This window comes from Miniopterus natalensis, chromosome 11 (genome assembly GCF_054644295.1).
Source record: "Miniopterus natalensis isolate mMinNat1 chromosome 11, mMinNat1.hap1, whole genome shotgun sequence".
Taxonomy (NCBI): Eukaryota; Metazoa; Chordata; class Mammalia; order Chiroptera; family Miniopteridae; genus Miniopterus; species Miniopterus natalensis.
In genome coordinates, this window is record NC_142091.1 from 54,020,150 (window position 1) to 54,038,668 (window position 18,519).

The following is an 18,519-nucleotide window of genomic DNA, read 5'->3' on the forward strand; positions in this document are numbered from 1 at the left end:
ACTCTTGAAACGGTCTCTCTAAATAGAATATATATGCTTCTTTAAGAGAGGGGAACACATTATTTTAACCTAAAGAAACATATTACTATCAGGGTGATTATAATAAAAATCGACCAGAAAATATAATCTCTTCCTCAGGAATCTTAAAGTGATGGAAAACCTATATTTTATCATATATATCATTGCTTTCCTTTCTCCCTCTCTGTCTCTCTCCTCCCTCCTTCTTCCCTCCCTCTAAACTTACCCCTCTATTTCTGTCTACCTTTAACTCTAGCTTCACACCTTGAAATATGTATGTCTTTATATCAGTCTAAATGTAGATAAATATTACATAAAGCAAACAGTAAAAGCTCTAACTCTATTTCAATAGAAAAGTCAGCAAAGCATAAAAGCAGAATTCACAGAAGTAGCATGGCAAAAAATCATAAGGAAAAAAAACGTATAGTAGTAATTCAGCAATGTAATATAAAACAAAAATAAAATTATAGTGTTCAATGCTAGTAACTATACAGCAAAATAGGCATTCCCATACACCACTGCAGAAGTAATAATTGCTTTAAAATATCTTCCAGAAAGCAATGTGGAAATGCATGTGTGTAGGTAGATAGATTTTTTTTTAGTCTGAAAATTTTCACCTCTTTTAATTTACCTTAAGAAAATCATAAGAGATATGTTAAATATAAATGTACAAAGACATTTGCCAGAGCAATATGACAGTAAAAAAAATCATAAATAAACTTAATGTAAAGGGAATGGAAAACTACAGCTTTCCTTTCATTTCAAAAATATTATGCTTTCATTAAAATTTAGGTCTTCAACAATTATTAAATAACATTTGATAACATCATGCTGTATTAGTAAATTAAAACAAATTATATACACAGTATATTCCCAATGTATATTTTAAAGTTCCTTTCTAAATGGTGTTTGGATTTATATAGTAGGATTACAGATACTTTTAATTTTCTTTTTACATTTTTGACACTTCCCAAATTTCCTAGGATGGGCAACATACCAGTCTTATGGTTAGAGTGGCAAAATCATTTTTAACTTTTATTTTGGGGGAAAAAAAAGGAATCCACGTTTCCCAAAAGATTTAAGAATAGTAAAAAAAATCTCATATTAGGGTAAGTTTAAAGAGCTGATGTTTTTCAGGTGAAAAGATATATTGCTATTGATTATCTGTCCACCTGTCTATCAAAATACACACACATGAGTGATGCATGAGAGTTACCTACCTTACTATCTACTTACCAGCATTTTTTTGAAGACTATAAGCCAGTTATTTTGTAGAATGTCTCTCAACAGCTTGTGGGTTTTTTCCTTATACTTCAACTCTGGTTACACTTTTTTGCCTGGGAAACTAGTGAAGTACTATTGTTTTCCTCAGTATGTCACATCAGATGTCCCATTTGTGGAAATTAATAAGTTATTTCTGGGAAGACGCTTTGAGATAATGTACATACCCTGTGTCTGAATCAGAAGATGGTGGCTTTCCACCCATCATTCCTTCTTTTAATAGTTGGCATTCTGTTTTTTTAAGTTTTCTTTTCTCTCCCATCTACTTATTAGCAGTGTGCCTGTCTCTGAGGGTGAGACCTTTGGAAGGTAATTAGTTTTCAATTACGAGGGCAGAACTCTCCTGATGGGATTAGTGTCCTTATAAGAAGAGGAAGGCCTCTCTCTCTCTCCCTTCCTCCCTCTCTCCAACCCCGTGTATTAAGGAAAGGTTACAGGAGGACACAAGAACTGAACTGGCCGATGGCACCTCGATCCTGGACTTCCCACAAGCCAGAGCAGTGAGAAATATATGTCTGTTTTGAAGTTCCCCCGTCTATGGTATTTTTTTATAGCAGTCCAAGCTGACTAAGAAGTGCCTTTCCTCACTTCCTCCCTGTCTTCTCTCTTTGCCTCTAGAAGCCAGAAACAGCAGCTAGCAAGTGGGCAGGAGGGGCAGAGGCGAAAAGCCCAGTCACACGTGCCTGTCTCCTAAGCGGGCAGCTGGCACCTGCAGACCTTGGGGCGGAGGGAGGGGAGAAGTCTTACCTTTCAATAAAGATCGAATCACTTAATATCTGGAAATGGTCCCCTCCTAATTACTGAACTGAAACAGTGTTTTGTAAATTTAAGTCATCTTTTAACTGAAAAAAGTCTTAGACTCTTTCCAAATACCGTCCAGGATCGAGAAACATTTACCTCCACTAAATAAGTATTTAAGGAACAGTGGAAGACTAACATGAATTAGTGTTTTAATTGTGCAAAACATCATGTTTGTTCATTATGCTGAATACATAGGGTGGGGCAAAAGTAGATATACAGGGGTGAGTACGAGAAACACAGTTTGTTCTTTCATTACTTATTAATTATTGTATTATTTTCCATATGAACAACTGTACACCTACGTTTGCCCCACCCTGTATATCTGATACTGGCTGAATTGTTTCTGCCCCTAAATCCATATGTTGAAGCCCTAACCCCCAGTAGCTCATGATGGGACTGTATTTGGTGATAGGGCCTTTAAAGAAATAATTAAGTTTAAATGATGCTGTTAAGTGGTTTCTAATCCAATATGACCGGTATTCTTATAAGAAGCAGAAATGTGGACACACAAGGAAACACCAGGGGCCTGCACACACAGGGAGGACCGCGGGAGCACAGGAGGAGGAAATGGCCATCAGCAAGCCACGGAGAAAGGCCGTAGGAGAAACTGAACGGAACTGAAATTGCTGACACCTTCATCTTGGACTTCCAGCCTCCAGAACTGGGTAAAAAATAAATTTCTGTTAAGCCACCCAGTCAGTGATATTTTGTTATAGAAGCCCTCGCAGACTAATACACTGTCACTTATATTTTTGACATATCACACTTAATTTTCAACACCTTCCTGTTCTCTGTTTCTAAACTTGACCTCATCTTTCACCCTAATTCGCTCCCCATTTCCTCTGTTATTATCTTGGTTTCTTTCCTTATCTGCAATTGGCCTCCCTTCTCTTGCACTAGGCCTGTTTTTAGCCTCTGCGTGTACAAAACAAACAGGCATAAATGGATGCTGGCACATTTCCCAAGACCTCTTTTACAGGGCAGATGCAACCGCCAAATACCATCCTTTCCATCTCAACCCTAATCCTGCGGTAGAACTGAGCCAAAGCCCAGCAGCTCCACCTTATAAAGTTCTCATTAACTAATATCCCACCAAGACATGGAGAAGTGAACTTCCTTTCCCACGGCATTGGACATAGCAATAAGTCACAGGAAAGCTCGAGTGCAAGCTCCAAGTCTTTGATGGCTCATCGGCACAATAGGACCAGCCTCGGGAGAAGGGCTGCTTGTCTCTGACAACCTCATGCTTGCTCTACAACAAAAAAATCTCTCCTTTTCCTTTCCTTCCATTTTTTTTTTCTTATGCAATGTGCGTGTTACCTGGAGCAAAGCTGTGTGTGGTTAGGTGACATGCGTCCTTTTGCCAAGGGTTGTCTTTATATATATTGTTATACATGGGGCTTTTGCTTTAGCTAGAGGCATGAGGACTTTTTTTTTAGAAAGAGGTGCCACGGCAGTGGAAGAGACAGAAAGAGAAGAGGCGATGGGATGAAGTTTGCTGCCAGACACACCCCTTGTGTCATATGAGAGCCTCTGGGCAAGAGAGGAGTTAGGCCCTGAGTGTGATGAAGCCCAGTCATGTCGGACCTAGTGAGAGTCTAGGAACTGGCAGTGCCACTATAAGTCTCAGTTCCCAGAAAGTTGAGATGATCATTTCCATCTCTTCCTAAAAATACCCGGCTGTGACCTCCTGGGACGCCAGCAGCTTCCTCTCCACTGGGTGTGTGTATTGTCACGGGCATGCGGAGGGTCCTTCAAGCAGCTGTGAAATACTGGATTGTGGCAAAGGAGAGCCTAGCAAGATGCAGCCATGTAGCTGTTTGCTGGCTGGGGCGCAGCTGAGAGACTGAATTCTGAGCATGTTTTCCAGGTCCTGTTTAAAGATCCCTAGAAATGGTCTGGGGAGAAAATGTGATTTGCTGGGCAAGAGAGTGTGGGATTACTTTGGAAGTACTGACTGGGGACAATATTAAGGTGGGAATCTTTCCTTTTGCCTCATGTTTCCATGTAGAGCAGGAGTGGGGAACATCCAGTCGGCGGCCACATAAGGCCTGTGAAATCCTTTGGTCTGGCCCTGCCAAGGCCTCGCCAAGGAGAAGCAGTTCCAGCCATCACATTAGGGGTGCAAGTTAATTAAATGTTTGACCAAATATAGCAGGCTAATTTTTAAGTTGATAATTTTGTACGGCCCGTGAATAATGTTCTAAGTATCCAAATGGCCCTTGGCAGAGAAAAGGGTCCCCACCCCTGGTTTAGAGGGTAAAACATTTATCACCCCGCCCCAGCCCTGCTCCTCACTGTCGCCTACAGACAATGCGCAGCAGCGAGCACAGCGCTTTGTACATCTCCATCAATAAAGTGTTTTTTTTTCAAGTAAAGCGCAATACAGGAGATAACAAGTAGACGTGAATTCATAATAAAAGGATAGAAATAAAAAGTCATTTAGAAAGAGGATGGTTTTTCTCCTATTTCTCCTTTCAGGATCCTGGCTACACAGCCTCCCCTTCTCCCCTTCCCTAGAAGGTAACCTGGTTAATGGAGAAAATAGCACTTAAAAATTGGGGGTCATTTAGACACAATTTCACATCCATGCTCTGCTGCTCATGAGCTATGTGACCTTGGGCAAGCCCTGAACCTCTGATGTTCCGTTTCCTCATGGGACTCAAGGTAACAATCGCACTGCTGTGAGTTTAACCTAACAGGGAAGCTGCGTTCTTTCCCCTCCGCCTTCCTCTTACTGAGACACCAAATCCTGGCCAGACCTCCCAGCAGTTTTCCAAAGCCCCAGGATTCATCTCTGCCCCCTCCTCCCCTCAGCTTTATGTTCTCACCTGCTATAAGCATTTTAAAGAAGGTAACTTATGATGCAAATAAATGAAACTCTGATGGTGCCATTAGAGACAGCTAAAGAGTTATCTGTGGCAGGGCATCCCCCCAGGGATATTCCATACCAATAACTGGTAATCACTTTGGCCTACAATACATCTGCAAGGTAGTAGATTTGCAGTGGGAATGTATAAAATTAATAAACCATTAGGATTTAGAGTAGTGCAGAGAGTAAGGGCATGATCTCTGGAACTTACTTGTCTTTTTAAAAATCCTGGCTCTGTCACTTACCTGCTGTGTGGCTTTGGGAAAGTTCCTAAAACCATCTGCCCTCTGTACCTCAGTTTCCTTATCTGAAAAAGAGGGAGGATAATGTCTATTGTATGAGGTTGTTACAAAGATTAAATGAATTAATATATGTAAAGTCCTAAGCACAGTGCCAGTATGGAAACTGAAATCAGTTGATTAAAATGATTAAAAGGAAGATCTTAAATACAAAGAAAATGATACATATTCTTGTGCCATAAATTTTCTTTTATTCAAACAGCAGACTTGCAAACTCTGACTCTAAGACAAGCACCTCATGCTTCTACCAAATGAAGGTGAGGCACACAGAGATTTATGAAGTGTGACATATACTGGTCACTCATTCATGCATTAAGAAGAAAAACGGATACTGTAATCCAAGCCAGGCACAGACATTAACCACCCTCTTTACACACACACACGCACACACACACACACACACAGAGCGCATGTGTACACTCACACTTGCACACACAGACATTCTATTTTCCTGTCTCCTACACTAACTCCATATCTTGGAGTCTGAAGGATGATTTTTTAATACCAGTTGAATTTAAAGCCTAAATAAATAAACAGTATAGTATAGTATAGTATAGTATAGTATAGTATAGTATAGTATAGTATAGTATAATACAGTTATGAGCATGAGCTCTGAGCCACATTTAATTTCTTTATCTGTTTTGTCTGTGTTGCAGATAAGCAGATTGAGACCAGGAGATGTTAATATACTTGCACAAGATGATTGGGAGCTACTTTTATTGAGCACCTGTAATGGGCTAGAGACTTAAATTCTTGGCTCACCTAATCTCCACAACAACCCTCCACAAAGGGCACCGATGCCCATTTCACAACTGAGGAAACTGAGATCCAACAAGAGTTGGAAGCTTGTGCAGGATTACTAAGTTAGTAAGTAGAGCTATGATTCAAACTTGTTTCCCCACCCAAAATGCTATGAACTTTTCTTGGTTTCTCAACCTTTATTATTCTCCAATAGTTAGATAGAACTCTATAAAATTAACATGAAATTTATGTAAAATATGGTTGAATTGGGAAATTTCATATAATTCAATGTATCCTTAGAGATGTGCTGTGCAGGAGTCATCACAACTCCTTACTAACATTCTTGCTTCCCTATATTTTGTTTTACTTTCTCCGGTTTATACCTTACTAGCCTGGTTTGAATGGAACATCACTGGGAAGGATTCTGGAGGAATGTAAGGTATGGTCTCTTCCATTAAATGACTATAATCTAGTTGGTGACATAAGAGATAAGACAATCCCAAAAGAAGCTATCAGAGAGCAAAACAATGAAGGGCAGATTCAACAGGCCATCAATGAATATTCATGTGTCCGGCCCTACGCTTGCTTCTGGGTGATGCAGTGATGAGTAAAAGACACGTGGTCCAAGATGTGGCTCCTGTCCTCATGGAGCAACAGAGGGGGAATAGTGAAAAGATAATTAAATAATCGCAGATGTAAAATCTTCTCAGAGTGGCCATCAGTTACTTTCTCTTCTGTCTAGACACCCTACTTGGATGAGTCCTGGTGCACAGACCCTGCCTTGGGGTCCATCTGAAGGGACTTCTCTAACCTCAGTGGAGTGGATGTTGATCAGTTCATTTTTGAGGCAGCCTGTTTTTATTTACTCCCATTTCTTTGTCTTTGAAGATGACTTTTCTGGCCACTCAAGATCAGAGCCGTCCCTTAAAGTACAGCAACTATGTAATTAAGCAGGGTGGCCTCTTTTTCTCTGGGACTGCTTGCAACTACAAATAAGTTTCTAGCTTGGGGGAACTAAATAAAGAATGTGATTAACAACTTTCTCCTTAAAACATGAAATTATGAACCACAGCAGGCTCGGATACAAGTATCCTCATAATTTTGGGGGAGTCAAATATGTTTTTGATGCTTCTTTTGCTACTGGTGAAAACCACGGAGCCACTGGGTGGAGTACACAAAAGGACTGGATTAGGTGGATAAAACCCCAGATGTAACTACTCAGGCACTGGAACTCTCTAATTGTATTTTCTTTGTACTCATGGTTGAAATTATAATCAAATTAGATACTTTGAAAATAGACTATATTTTCATAAACATATTTTATTACAGGCCTGACCAATTTTAGTTTGCATAATTGTATGCTTTCACTCACTTGGAGCTCCTGTATTGCAATGGTTTGGTTTTGTATTTAACCCAACTTTTAAGGTCTCCTTTGGAACTTCAGTAGTGGGTATATTTTAAGGAACACAAATTGACTGACAGCATATTTGAATCCAAACTTTAAATCATCTTTTAACAGGAACCTAGTATTTCTCAGAAATTTTTATTTCATTGCCACAGCCCTAAAGATCATCTGAACGCTACATAATGGAGTAATCAATATGTGAGTCCATGGGCCTTAAGAGTTCTTTCCATTTCTTCCGACAATATTTGTTTTGACATTTTTATGCATCATGTACTTGATTTCAAAGTCCAGAAATCTGTGGGTTTGCTTCATAGATTACTAGAAGTATTACAGACTAATAAAAATAAATTCTATCATGAAAATTAAAGGAATGAATATACATTTGATAATAATAGGCTCCAGCTTCTCCAAAACTCTACCACTTAAAGTCAGCTCAACAACAATATAACAAATGCAATAAAATTAAAGTGGCATCCTGTGGTTTAACATTTGAACAAGTGAAAACATAGGAGTTCTTACACTTATTGTACCAAACAACCCTGTGAGGTAAGAAATTATTTTCTTCATTTTATAAGAAAGGAAAACTGAGACTCAGAATGGTAAAAGTCTCACCAAATACCACACAGTTAAGAGCTTAAATTTGAAATCAGCTCCATCAAACCCCATAACCACATACTTATCCGTAAACAATAGTACCTGATGCGATGGAAGAAAATCAACTACCAGCCTGTCATAGGGATCAAAGAGGGAGGTGGTAAAGTGACAACCCCAGGAAATTTCCCATTGGGGCTTTTGGCTATATAAAATCATTTTCAATAGCTGAGGAGTGAGAGATTTCAAAAGAAGAAATGACAGAAAACTGGAAATTTAGATCTATTTATAAAAATATTAAACAAAATCAAAACTGATTTTAGTTCGCACCTCACAGAGCTATATTGTAATTAAGAACAGGAACTGGGGAGTCAGGTTCTTCTGGATCCAAGCTCTTGCTCCGTCTTTTAATAGCTATACAATTCTGGGCAGTTAACCAGTTCAGCTTAATTTCCTAAGTGGCTTAACATACATAACTATGATAAAGTTTGATGTATAAATTAGGTATATTAAGAGATGAACAACAGTAAAATAGAATAATTATAATAATGTACTGTAATAAAGTTGTGTGAATGTGTCTGTCTCAGAATACCTTATTGTAACCATCCCTTACTTGCAGTAAATGCCTTGTGTCACTTGTCTCAAGGGATCCCTTGCTGTTCTATAGGCTCAATGCTTTCTGCCACACCTTGCCATCAATCAGAACATGTTTTATGTCATGACTTCCACACAGAAATGTAATGCCTCTTCCATTTGAGCTAAATCACTTATCACTCACTATGGCTTAGATATCACGTACTTTTGCAAACTGAGGTGTGACAGTAAAGGGAGCATTAATTTCTTTTTCTTCACAATTTCACAGGTAGATTTGTTCTTACCACAGATCTTAGTAACCTCAGCATACGGTTTTTTTCTTTCATTGTTATGTCCAGAACTTACACCTTTTCTCTCAAAGGAACCACCTTCTGGCTTCTCTTTAGCACATTCGATTGCCAATATCACTAATCTTGAGCTTTGGGGACATTATTAAGTAAAATAAGGGTAATTTGAACATAAGCACTGCCACACCATGAGAGTTGACTTGATAACTAAGATTGTTGCTAAGTGACTAACAAGCAGGCGTGGGGCAATTCACCATGCTCGAGAGAGGGTGTGAGTTTTCATCACGCTGCTCAGAAAAGCCTGCAATTTAAACCTTGCAATTGTTTATTTCTAGAAACTTCCATTTAATATTTTTGGACCTTGGTTGATGTAGGGTAACTGAAACTGGGGAAAGCAAAACTAGCAGATAATAGGGAACTGCTGTACTTAACCGTGTGTTCACTTATATTAAGAGAACATGTATTCATTATTTAGAATATAATTCTCAAAATGTATGGTTGATAAGTGTGTCTAAAGAGGCAGGGTGTGGTGATGGAAAACATAAAAAGATCTTAAAATTTAAATGTATAAGCAACATAAAATATTACAGTGATAAGACTACCGAGAAAATTTCTCAAGATCTAAGATACAGAGTTCTATCCAAAGAACACAGGGAGCCTTCAACTTTTTGTTAACAAAATTTACAGAAAGTTGAATAGAATATCAGCCAATTCAGCATAAAAATATTCCACTAAATTTTGTGCAAAATCAAGAGCATTAAATATCTTTTCATATATGTCAATATATGTCACTTCAAATATGGTGCAGAATCAAGAAATATAAAACTGATAATTATATAAAATCATAGAAAAATAATTTTATTGTGTTTTTTTATTTAACCTACATAAAGCAAAAATTGCAGTCATCTATTGAATCACAATATGCACAGCGCCTAGCAGAAGAGCACCAAGCAAACACAGCGAGAACATGAAACAGGCACAGGAAGATCATGAAACACATACAGGGAGAACATGAAACAAGTCATGTGGTAAATGTTATTAGAATCCAACAATGATTGGTAATCAAGAGGTAAAAACCAAACACTTGCACGGTAACTAGGGATTTATTGTAATCACATGTACGCCCATTGCTTGACACACATTTCAAACACAATTCCAAAATACATAAAGTAAGGAATTGCTTGTCTCAAATCATGTGACCAGAACTGATGGATTCCTAGAGGTTTAAGAGTACAGCCAGCAAGATGTAGGAAAAAACACCAAAAAGGTGATTTCCAGTTGCACAGTTAACCATGCCCTTCACCAAAACACTTTTCTCCAGGCCTTTTTCCCCATCTGTAAATGGTAATTCTCAGTTCTAAAAGTTAATAGAAAGGGGAAAAAATAGAATAGCATAAAAATAAAAGAAAGGACGAGGCTTCCTTGGTCATCTCATTCTTTTTAAAAAATATCTTTATAAAAAAAATATACATATATACACATATCTTTATCAACTTCAAAGGGAGAGAGAGGGAGAGGGGAGAGGGGAGGGGGGAGGGGGGAGGGGGGAGGGGGGGAGGGAGAGAGGGAGGGAGAGAGGGAGGGAGGGAGGGAGGGAGGGAGAGAGAGAGAGAGAGAGAGAGAGAGAGAGAGAGAGAGAGAGAGAGAGAGAGAGAGAGAGAGAGAGAGAGAGAGAGAGAGAGAGAGAGAGAGAGAAACATCAACGATGCTCCGCTGCACGCCCGCCTCTGGGGATCAGGCCCGGTGGAGACCAGGAATCGATTCGCGATCTCCTGGATCCTAGGTCCATGCGCAACCGCTGCGCCACGCCCGGCCAGGCTCCTGCTGATTCTTAAATCATCTCATCTGCACCCCAAACTCAGTCAAGCAACCCTCAGTGCGCTCCAGGCGCCCCAGCCCAGTCTCTTCACCCCGAGTCCGTCCTCGCTCCTGTATGTTCACCCGTTAGACGGTAACCGCCCGTGTCTCCCAACTCCCGGGGCGGCAGCCGGCAGCTGGCGCGGTGTCCACAGCGGAGAAGGGACCGGGGGGCCCGTGGAGAGCAGGGCCGTCCGCCCCGCTGGAGGCTGAAGCCCTCGGGGCGCGGGGGGACGCGGCTGGTTCTCACGGCGGTTCCCCGCGTCCCGCGTCGGGCCAGCGCCCCCTGCGCGGGCCTCCTCACGCGCCCTCGCGCGCATCGTTCTCCTGTTAAAGCTAGGGAACCTGACGCTTCTAGAAACGTGGCCAAGGCCACCCAACTTTTAGGGGCAGAGGCTGAATTCGAACTCAGGACCAAAAAAACCGTATGACTTTCCTCCCAACGTTGTTAGACAAGAGGTCTGGTTCCCCGTCGAGGAAGCCGGCTCTGCTCGGAAGCAAAGTTAATACCCACGCGCGGGCGCCGGAGGGGGCGGGGGCTGCTGGAATTTTGGAGAGTACTGGCCTTAAGGGGAAGGGTCCCCTTAAGAAAGGGGGGCTTTTCTCACCCGACGGAAAGTAACTCCGCAACTGGGAGGGGTCCCCTCGGAGCGCCCTCGCTGGAGGCGGGAGGGCTGCGCGGGTGGACGAGGGCGGCGACAACGGGCGCAGGGAGCCGCAGGCGGCGCGGCGTCCGCGGGGCGGGGCGGGGGCGGCCCCGGCGAGGCAGGAGCCCTGGGCCCGGGCCCGCCCTGCGGAGAATGGAGCGGACGGGCCAGGGGAGCCGACGGCCGGCGGGTCCCGAGGAGCGGGGGGCGGAGGCCGGGCCTGCGGAGGCAGCGGGGCCGGGCGCCGGGGTCTCGGACGGCCCTGGCCCGGAGGGGGGGGCCCGCAGCCGGCCTGCCCGGCCGGGGGTCGGGGAGGCCGAGGCCCCGGAGGGAGGGGCGGTGGCAGACGTCCAGGACGCGGGGAGGAGCGAGAGGCGGGGAAAGAGAGACCACGCGGACCCGCTGGAGGTAGAAGAGCCGCGGGAGCAGCCGAGCGGGGAGGCCGCGGGCGAGCTCCCGGGCGAGCCCCCCGGCGAGCCGCGTCCCGGCGCGCTGCTGGAAAGGTACTGGGAGGGGTCGCAGGAGCGCTTCCGGGAGAGGGCGGAGAAGCCCGCGGCCAAGGGCGCCGGTGTCCTGTGGAGGAGCCTGGAGAAGAAGAGCGACTGGCTGGACGTCTCGGGGACGCCGAGGACGGTGGAGAACGAGCTCCTGCCGGAGGGCCGGAGGGAGACCTTGCCGGCCTGCTCCTCGGCGCTGCAAGGCCGGCGGCCCACGGTCAGATTAAGCATCTGTCCGAGGGCCGGCCGCCAGTCGCTGTGTTCTGTCACCTCGGTCAGTGTCATTAACGAGCTGGCGAAGATGGGCGACCCGGACGTCCTGGAGATGTTGCAGGAGGGAGGTAGGAGCCGGCGGGGTGGCGCGCGAGGAGGGGCGGGCGCCGCGCGCAGGGAGCCCGGGGGACGTTGGCGGCCCCGCGGCCCGGAGCCCGGGGACGTTCGGCGAGCGGCGCGCCGCGCGCTGGGCGCGGGCTGCCAGGCGAACCGCCCCGGCCCCGGGTGGGCGGGTGTCGGCGCCCCGAGATGCCTGCCGCTGCTCCGGCCAGCCCCGGACCTCAGTCCTGGGATCGCCTGCGGTTCCGAGACCAGCCCTAGAAAAATGCTGGGAGGCGAGGTGAGCGCGCCAGGCCCGGCGAGCCTCGAGGCTCCCGCCGAGAGCCGCGGTTTAGGGTGCAGGGCGGCGGGCCCCTGTGCTCTTGCCCCTCCGTTCGCCCGTCGCTGCTCCAGCTCCGGGGTCCCGGTTGACGCCGGGAGGCGCGGGCCCGGAGCGCTGAGATTCCGCGGCGCTCGGAGCGCCCCTGCGCCGTCGGCTTTCTTGGAGCTGAAGTGGGAACTGTTTGCTCATTGGTTGCTGAGGCCGTGGCGCAGACCTATGCTCCGCGCATCTATTTTACTTTAGTACACGCCTTTTCCTAAAAATTTGCCTCTTTTTTCTGGGGCTATGTCCAGGACCCTCCGTGACGCCAAGTTCCCTTGATGACGCTCTGTTTTCTTGTCTTGTTTAGTATTAGATCTAAACATGCAAACTATTCTTTTAAGTGGTCAGCGTTCTAAGCAGTCTTACTAGTCAGTCTTCACAGGCGCTAAGAAGTGGAATGCTTTACTGCATCCCTCTCTTCCACGTAACAGTTTTATTGATGTCATTTACATACTACAAAAGTCATCCGTTTAAAGTGTATACACCTCAGTGGCTTTTGGTGTATTTACAGAGCTTTGCAGTCATCGCCATAATCTAATTTTAGAACATTTTCATCACCCCAAATAGAAACCTCCTAGTAGCCATTCCCCATCCCCCTTCCTCCTATTCTGTACTCCCAGCTGTGGGCATTCACTCGTTTATTTACTATATGAATTTACCTATTTTGGACACTTCATGTAAATAGACACATCTAATATGTGGTTTAATATGTGGTCTAATAACTGGCTTCTTTCTTTTTGCATAATGATTTTGAGGTTCACCCATTTTGTAACATATGCATTATTCCTTCTTATTGCCAAATAATACACACACCACACACCACACTTTATCCATTCATCAACTGGTGGGCATTTAGTTTTTTCCCACGTTTTATTGCTATCATGAATAATAATTTTTGCTATGAATGCTCGTGTACAAATTTTTGTATGAAATCATATTTTAATTTTTCTCGGGTGTATACCTGGGAGTGGAATTGCTGGATCAGGTGGTAGCTTTGTAGTGAAAATTTTTGAGAAACTGCCGAACTGTTTTTCGAGTGTCTGCATCATGGTCTAGGCCCACTAGCAATGTATAAGAGTTCCAGTTTTTCCACATCCTCACTAACATTTCTTATTATCTGTCTTAGTTATCACAACCTAGTGGTTGTGAATCTCAACGTGGTTTTGATTTGCATTTTCCCGGTGACTGATGTGTCAAATATATTTTCCAGTGCTCATTAGCCATTCATATATCTTCTTTGGAGAAATGTCTATTCAAATCCTTTGCGACATACAAAAAATTGAGTTGTCATTTTGTTATCGCATTGTAAAAGTTCTTTATATATTCTGTATAAGTGATTTGCAAATATTTTCTCCAATTCTGTGCGAAGCAGCTGCCCTCTTAAGTCAAAAAGTCACTTAAGGATGGAGGGAAATAAAACAATTGAAAACTTTTAGCTTAGACTAATGGCTTTGCTAAGTGAAGCAATAACTTTATTCGTTAGGGAAAATAATGGGTGTTCAGTGATGCAAAAGAAATCAGATGACTTTCTAATGTATAAAATTGGAAGGTGCTTTCTACACTATTTAATGGTTTCCTCCTCTGATGAGAATTACTTTTTGTTGTAATTTCAGTAATTCGAAGGTCTTAATAAATACTTTTTTATTTAAAGCATTCAGTAATTCCTTCTGAAGTAAAGCTATGAGAAGATACAGCAAATTATCCTTCACTGAAGGAGTGGATGAGAAAAATGTGAAGGATGTAACTATATATAATGAAAAAAATATCAATATGGCATTGCAGAGATTGACCATTATTCCTTCAGACCTTAGAAGTGTGATCTAATTTAGCATCAGGATAATTTTGCTTACTGTAATGTACACTTAAATTAGTATTACTTTAGCTTATGTCGTATTGGAACTTGAGTCCCTCCCAGGAAGATTTTAGAACTTTACCCAAAAGAATTTCAGTTTTCCTTTTTTGGGGGGGAGCAAAGGCCTTTGTAATTTATTTATATTTCCTCTCATTGTTATTGAAGTTTTGCCTCCAGTTTGGGTGGCGGTAGGAGAAAAGGATATTGATACGGAATACCATGGATATTTGATGGTTGGTTCTGATGACTGCACCTGCCCAAACTCCTGTTGCCTGTTTTGTTTATAGATCCAGAATCCAAGCACAGCAGAGTAGTGTGGATTGGTGAGACTGGGGCCTAAGGAGCAGGGTGGTCCAGGCCACTCAGATGACTCATTTTTCCAAATGTTTTTCAATGTCAGTTATTTTGCTGGGTTGGTTTTACTTCCCATTTATTAAGACCTCTGTTATTACTAGGGTTATATGAAAAGTGCATTGCAGTGAGGATATATTTTTTTTAATTTTTTTAAAATTACAGTTTACATTCAATATTATTTTGTATTAGTTTCAGATTTACAGAATAGTGGTTAGACAATCATATACTTTGCAAAATGTTCCCCCTAATTTTTCCAGTATCCATCTGGCACTATACACAGTTACTACAATATTATTGACTATATTTTCTGTGCTATACTTTACATCCCCATGACTATTTTGTAACTACCAATCTATACTTCTCAATCCCTTTACCATTTTCACTCAATCCCCAAACGTTCCTCGCCTCTGGCAACCATAAGTTTGTTCTCTGTATCTATGAGTCTGTTTCTGTTTTGTTCATTTAAGTTTGATCTTTAGATTCCACATATAAGTGAAATCATATGGTATTTGTCTTTCTCTGTCTGACTTGTTTTACTTAGCATACTACCCTCTAGGTCCATCCATGTTGTTGCAAATGGCAAGATTTCATTCCTTTTTATGGCCAAGTAATATTCAATGTACTACCACTTTTTTATTCACTCGTATCTTGATGGGCACTGGGGTTGCTTCTGTATCATGGCTATTGTAAATTATGCTACAGTGAACACAGAGGTGCACAAACTCTTTTGAATCAGTGTTTTGGGTTTCTTCATATATATACCCAGAATTGGAATCGCTGGGTCATAAGGCATATTAAAACCACAATGAGATATCACCTCACACCTGTCAGAATGACTATCATCAATGAACCAACAAGTGTTGGCGAGGATGTGGAGGAAATGGAGCCCTTGTGTTCTGTTGGTAGAACTGTAGATTAATGCAGCCACTGTGGGAAATAAATATCCAGAATCAGTTGCATTTTTATCTACCAATAATGAACTACCAGAAAAGGAAACTAAGAAAGCAATCCCACTTACAATTGCATCAAAACAAACAACCATGCAGAACAAAAAAACAACCTAGGAATAAATTTAACCAAGGAGGATATATTTTTTAATGTCAGTTCAGTGGATTTTTGGAAGCCTGGTTCTAAAAATATGTTTCTTCCTGGAGTTTAATGACACAGTTATGAAAGCAAAAGTGTTAGTTGAGGAAGGCTGAAAAATACCGGGTTACACAATATCAGATTTTAGAAGCTACTTTTATTTATGTCTTAAAATATAAACGGACTTTAAGAGTAGATTTATTGAAACAGGTAAGCCTAGATCTTGTAATATTATGTATTTGCTAAATCACCTTAAAAGAGAAAATATGAGAAAAGTAAACAATTGATTTACATGTGATAAGATTTCATCTCAGAGAGACTGGTAGCATTTTGTCTTTAGACATAATAGTTAATATTTCTTGGATATGTTACATTTGCTCAGTTTATATTCTTGATATAAGCAATCAGTGATCTCCAATTAGCTGTTTTCCCACCATCTAACAGTTTTAAAAATGAAATTCCAAGGCAAAATGTAATAAAAGACTTAAATAGTTACGTAAACAAATACTGCTAGTAAAATGTCAACGTTGCTGAAATTGAGCTATTGACTGGTGGATGTTCTGATGTGAAATATGCATTCTTTAGCTGATTTATTATACATTCAGCATTGGAAAAGACAGTGTAAGAGTTTAACAATAGGAAAGGAAGTGTTAAAGTTGAATGTAGAGTTGCTTGCATCTTTACAACCATGTTAAACATTATATTTAACCAAACCATCTATCCTTTGGTGATGTGAATATTTGATTACATATACAGTTGACCCTTGAATGACATGGGTTTGAATTGCATAGGTCCAATTATACGAGAATACTTTTTCAATAAATATTGCCAATGTATTTTCCTAATAACATTTTTTTTGCTGTCTTAATTTATTATAAGAATGCAGTATATACTATGCATAACATACAAAATATGTGTTAATCAACTCTGTATGTTATCCATAAGGCTTCCTGTCAACAGTAGGCTATTAGTAGTTAAGTTTTTGGAGAGTTAAATGTTAGATGAAAACTTTTGACTGTGGAGGGTCGGTGTCAGTGTCTCTAAACCCTGCCTTGTTCAAGGATCAAGTGTATTTTCATTTTATGCTTCTGGAAGGAGTGTAAACTGAGAAGACCATTTGGTAAACTCAGGGGCTATTTTTGGACCCTGGGTTTGCCTGAGAGTGTACCCTTAGTGATGTGCTTGCAGTGAAAACTTAGAGCTCAGTCTTTGGGCTACTTTTAGCACAGATTTTATGATTCTCCACAATGATTGGGATTAAGCCCTTCATATGTCTGGTTGCTAGTCCATTAGGAAGAACATAGTCATTTCCTTTCACTTTAGAGGCACTTGGAAGAACAACAAAAAGCTGATTGAGAGTTGTTGGGTTCAAATCCTGCCTCTTCAGGTAGCCTGTGTTTTGACAAGGGTTTGGTGCTCTGTGAGTGTGAAAGTGTGTCTGGGTCTATGGCACGTGTGTCTGTGAGAAAGAGAGCTAGTCAGCACTGTGTACAAGAGGGAGCACGTGGGCTGAGGTAATACGTCTTTGCTCTTTAATCGAGCTCTTAAGAAAGGATATGGTTTATGCAGTGTGCTCCACCTGGCTCCAGGGAGCTTTCAGTCTTATGGAGAGAAGAGGAATTGGGCTTGATGCCCAGAGAGGGCTACATTGAGGGTGGTGTGGGAGCAGGTGGGAAGGAGGCTAATCCGGGGCTCACACGAGGAGGCTTCAGGCGAGGCCTGAAAGGATATCAAAACGGATACAGTGTGAAAAATTCGCAAGAGTTAGCCTAGGAAGAAAATTGTTCGTTCTAGGGAAAGGAAGCAGCAGGTTGAAAGGTGGAAGCAAAGCATACGAGAGAACTAGTAGGGAGAGGAGATAACCTGGAGGAAAAATGTTACCCCTTTTCCACATTCTCAAATAAATGCATTGCTTTAATTTCCAATAGCAGTTTGAAAAAAAATTTTAAACTATGTATTAAATGCAGCCAAAATAACTAGATGAAGGAGGTGCTTGAAAAACTTGCTCTTCTAAAAAACAGAATTATAAAATACTCTTTGTCAAGTGATGGTCCTTAGCGCCAATTCAGTGCCAACAGGAATCCCCATTTTGGGGTGCAGTGAAGAAGGAAACTGTTCCGTGCAAATAGCTCAATTGTGATGCAGCACCGCTGGGCAACAGCATGGCTCAAGGTGGCCCTGGGGCCAGGCCCCTTTCCCACTGGACAGCCCTGTCCTGCTCTTCTCTGGTCTGCCCCACTCTGCTCCTGGCTCGTCCAGTGTTCTCTGCTCCAGAGAAACATCTTTGGTGTTTCAGCTCCAGCCACTGGATGCAGTCCTCGTCTTTGGTGGAAAAGAAAAGCGCACTCTCTGAGCCAGAGGGGAGCTGGCTTATATTGACAAAAGCTCCTGCCCGTGGCCCCTGACTGGTCCGTCCTCATGGGAATGAGGACTCCAAATCTTAACAGTTTCTTGCAAAAGGCGCTGTCCGGTTGATCAGAATGGAGGCGCTCTGATTGGTTGGTGAGGATGTTGCACAGCTCCATTTGGCCGGGGAGAGTCGCAGTCCTTTTGGTTGAAATAGGGGTCCAGGAACTTCTTTACCAGGTCTGGCTCTCAGGGCAGGAACCTAGTGCAGGAGGCAGTGCAGGCTTCTCCTGA

At 42.5% G+C, this 18,519-nt stretch overlaps 1 protein-coding gene and 1 long non-coding RNA gene across 4 annotated transcripts in view; one reads left to right on the top strand and one right to left on the bottom strand.

Moving 5' to 3' along the window:
- The window catches only part of LOC148092031 (uncharacterized), a 113,659-nt gene extending 102,280 nt beyond the window's left edge, over positions 1–11,379 (bottom strand). Inside the window, exons 1-2 of the long non-coding RNA XR_015715312.1 lie at positions 11,355–11,379; positions 5,218–5,279 (exon numbers count right to left, since the gene is read on the bottom strand). This is a non-coding gene — a long non-coding RNA (uncharacterized LOC148092031). The remainder of the gene's footprint in view (positions 1–5,217; positions 5,280–11,354) is intronic.
- A 554-nt stretch (positions 11,380–11,933) lies between these two features.
- Positions 11,934–18,519, top strand: part of ANO5 (anoctamin 5) — a 51,038-nt gene continuing 44,452 nt past the window's right edge. For 2 of the 3 annotated variants that reach the window (XM_087821781.1, XM_087821779.1), the window contains exon 1: positions 12,115–12,231. In XM_087821781.1, the coding sequence (XP_087677907.1) occupies positions 12,192–12,231 (40 nt within the window). In that variant the 5' untranslated portion in view covers positions 12,115–12,191. Of the gene's footprint in view, positions 12,232–18,519 lie in introns of all 3 variants that reach the window. The other variant, XM_087821780.1, reaches the window with a different exon arrangement.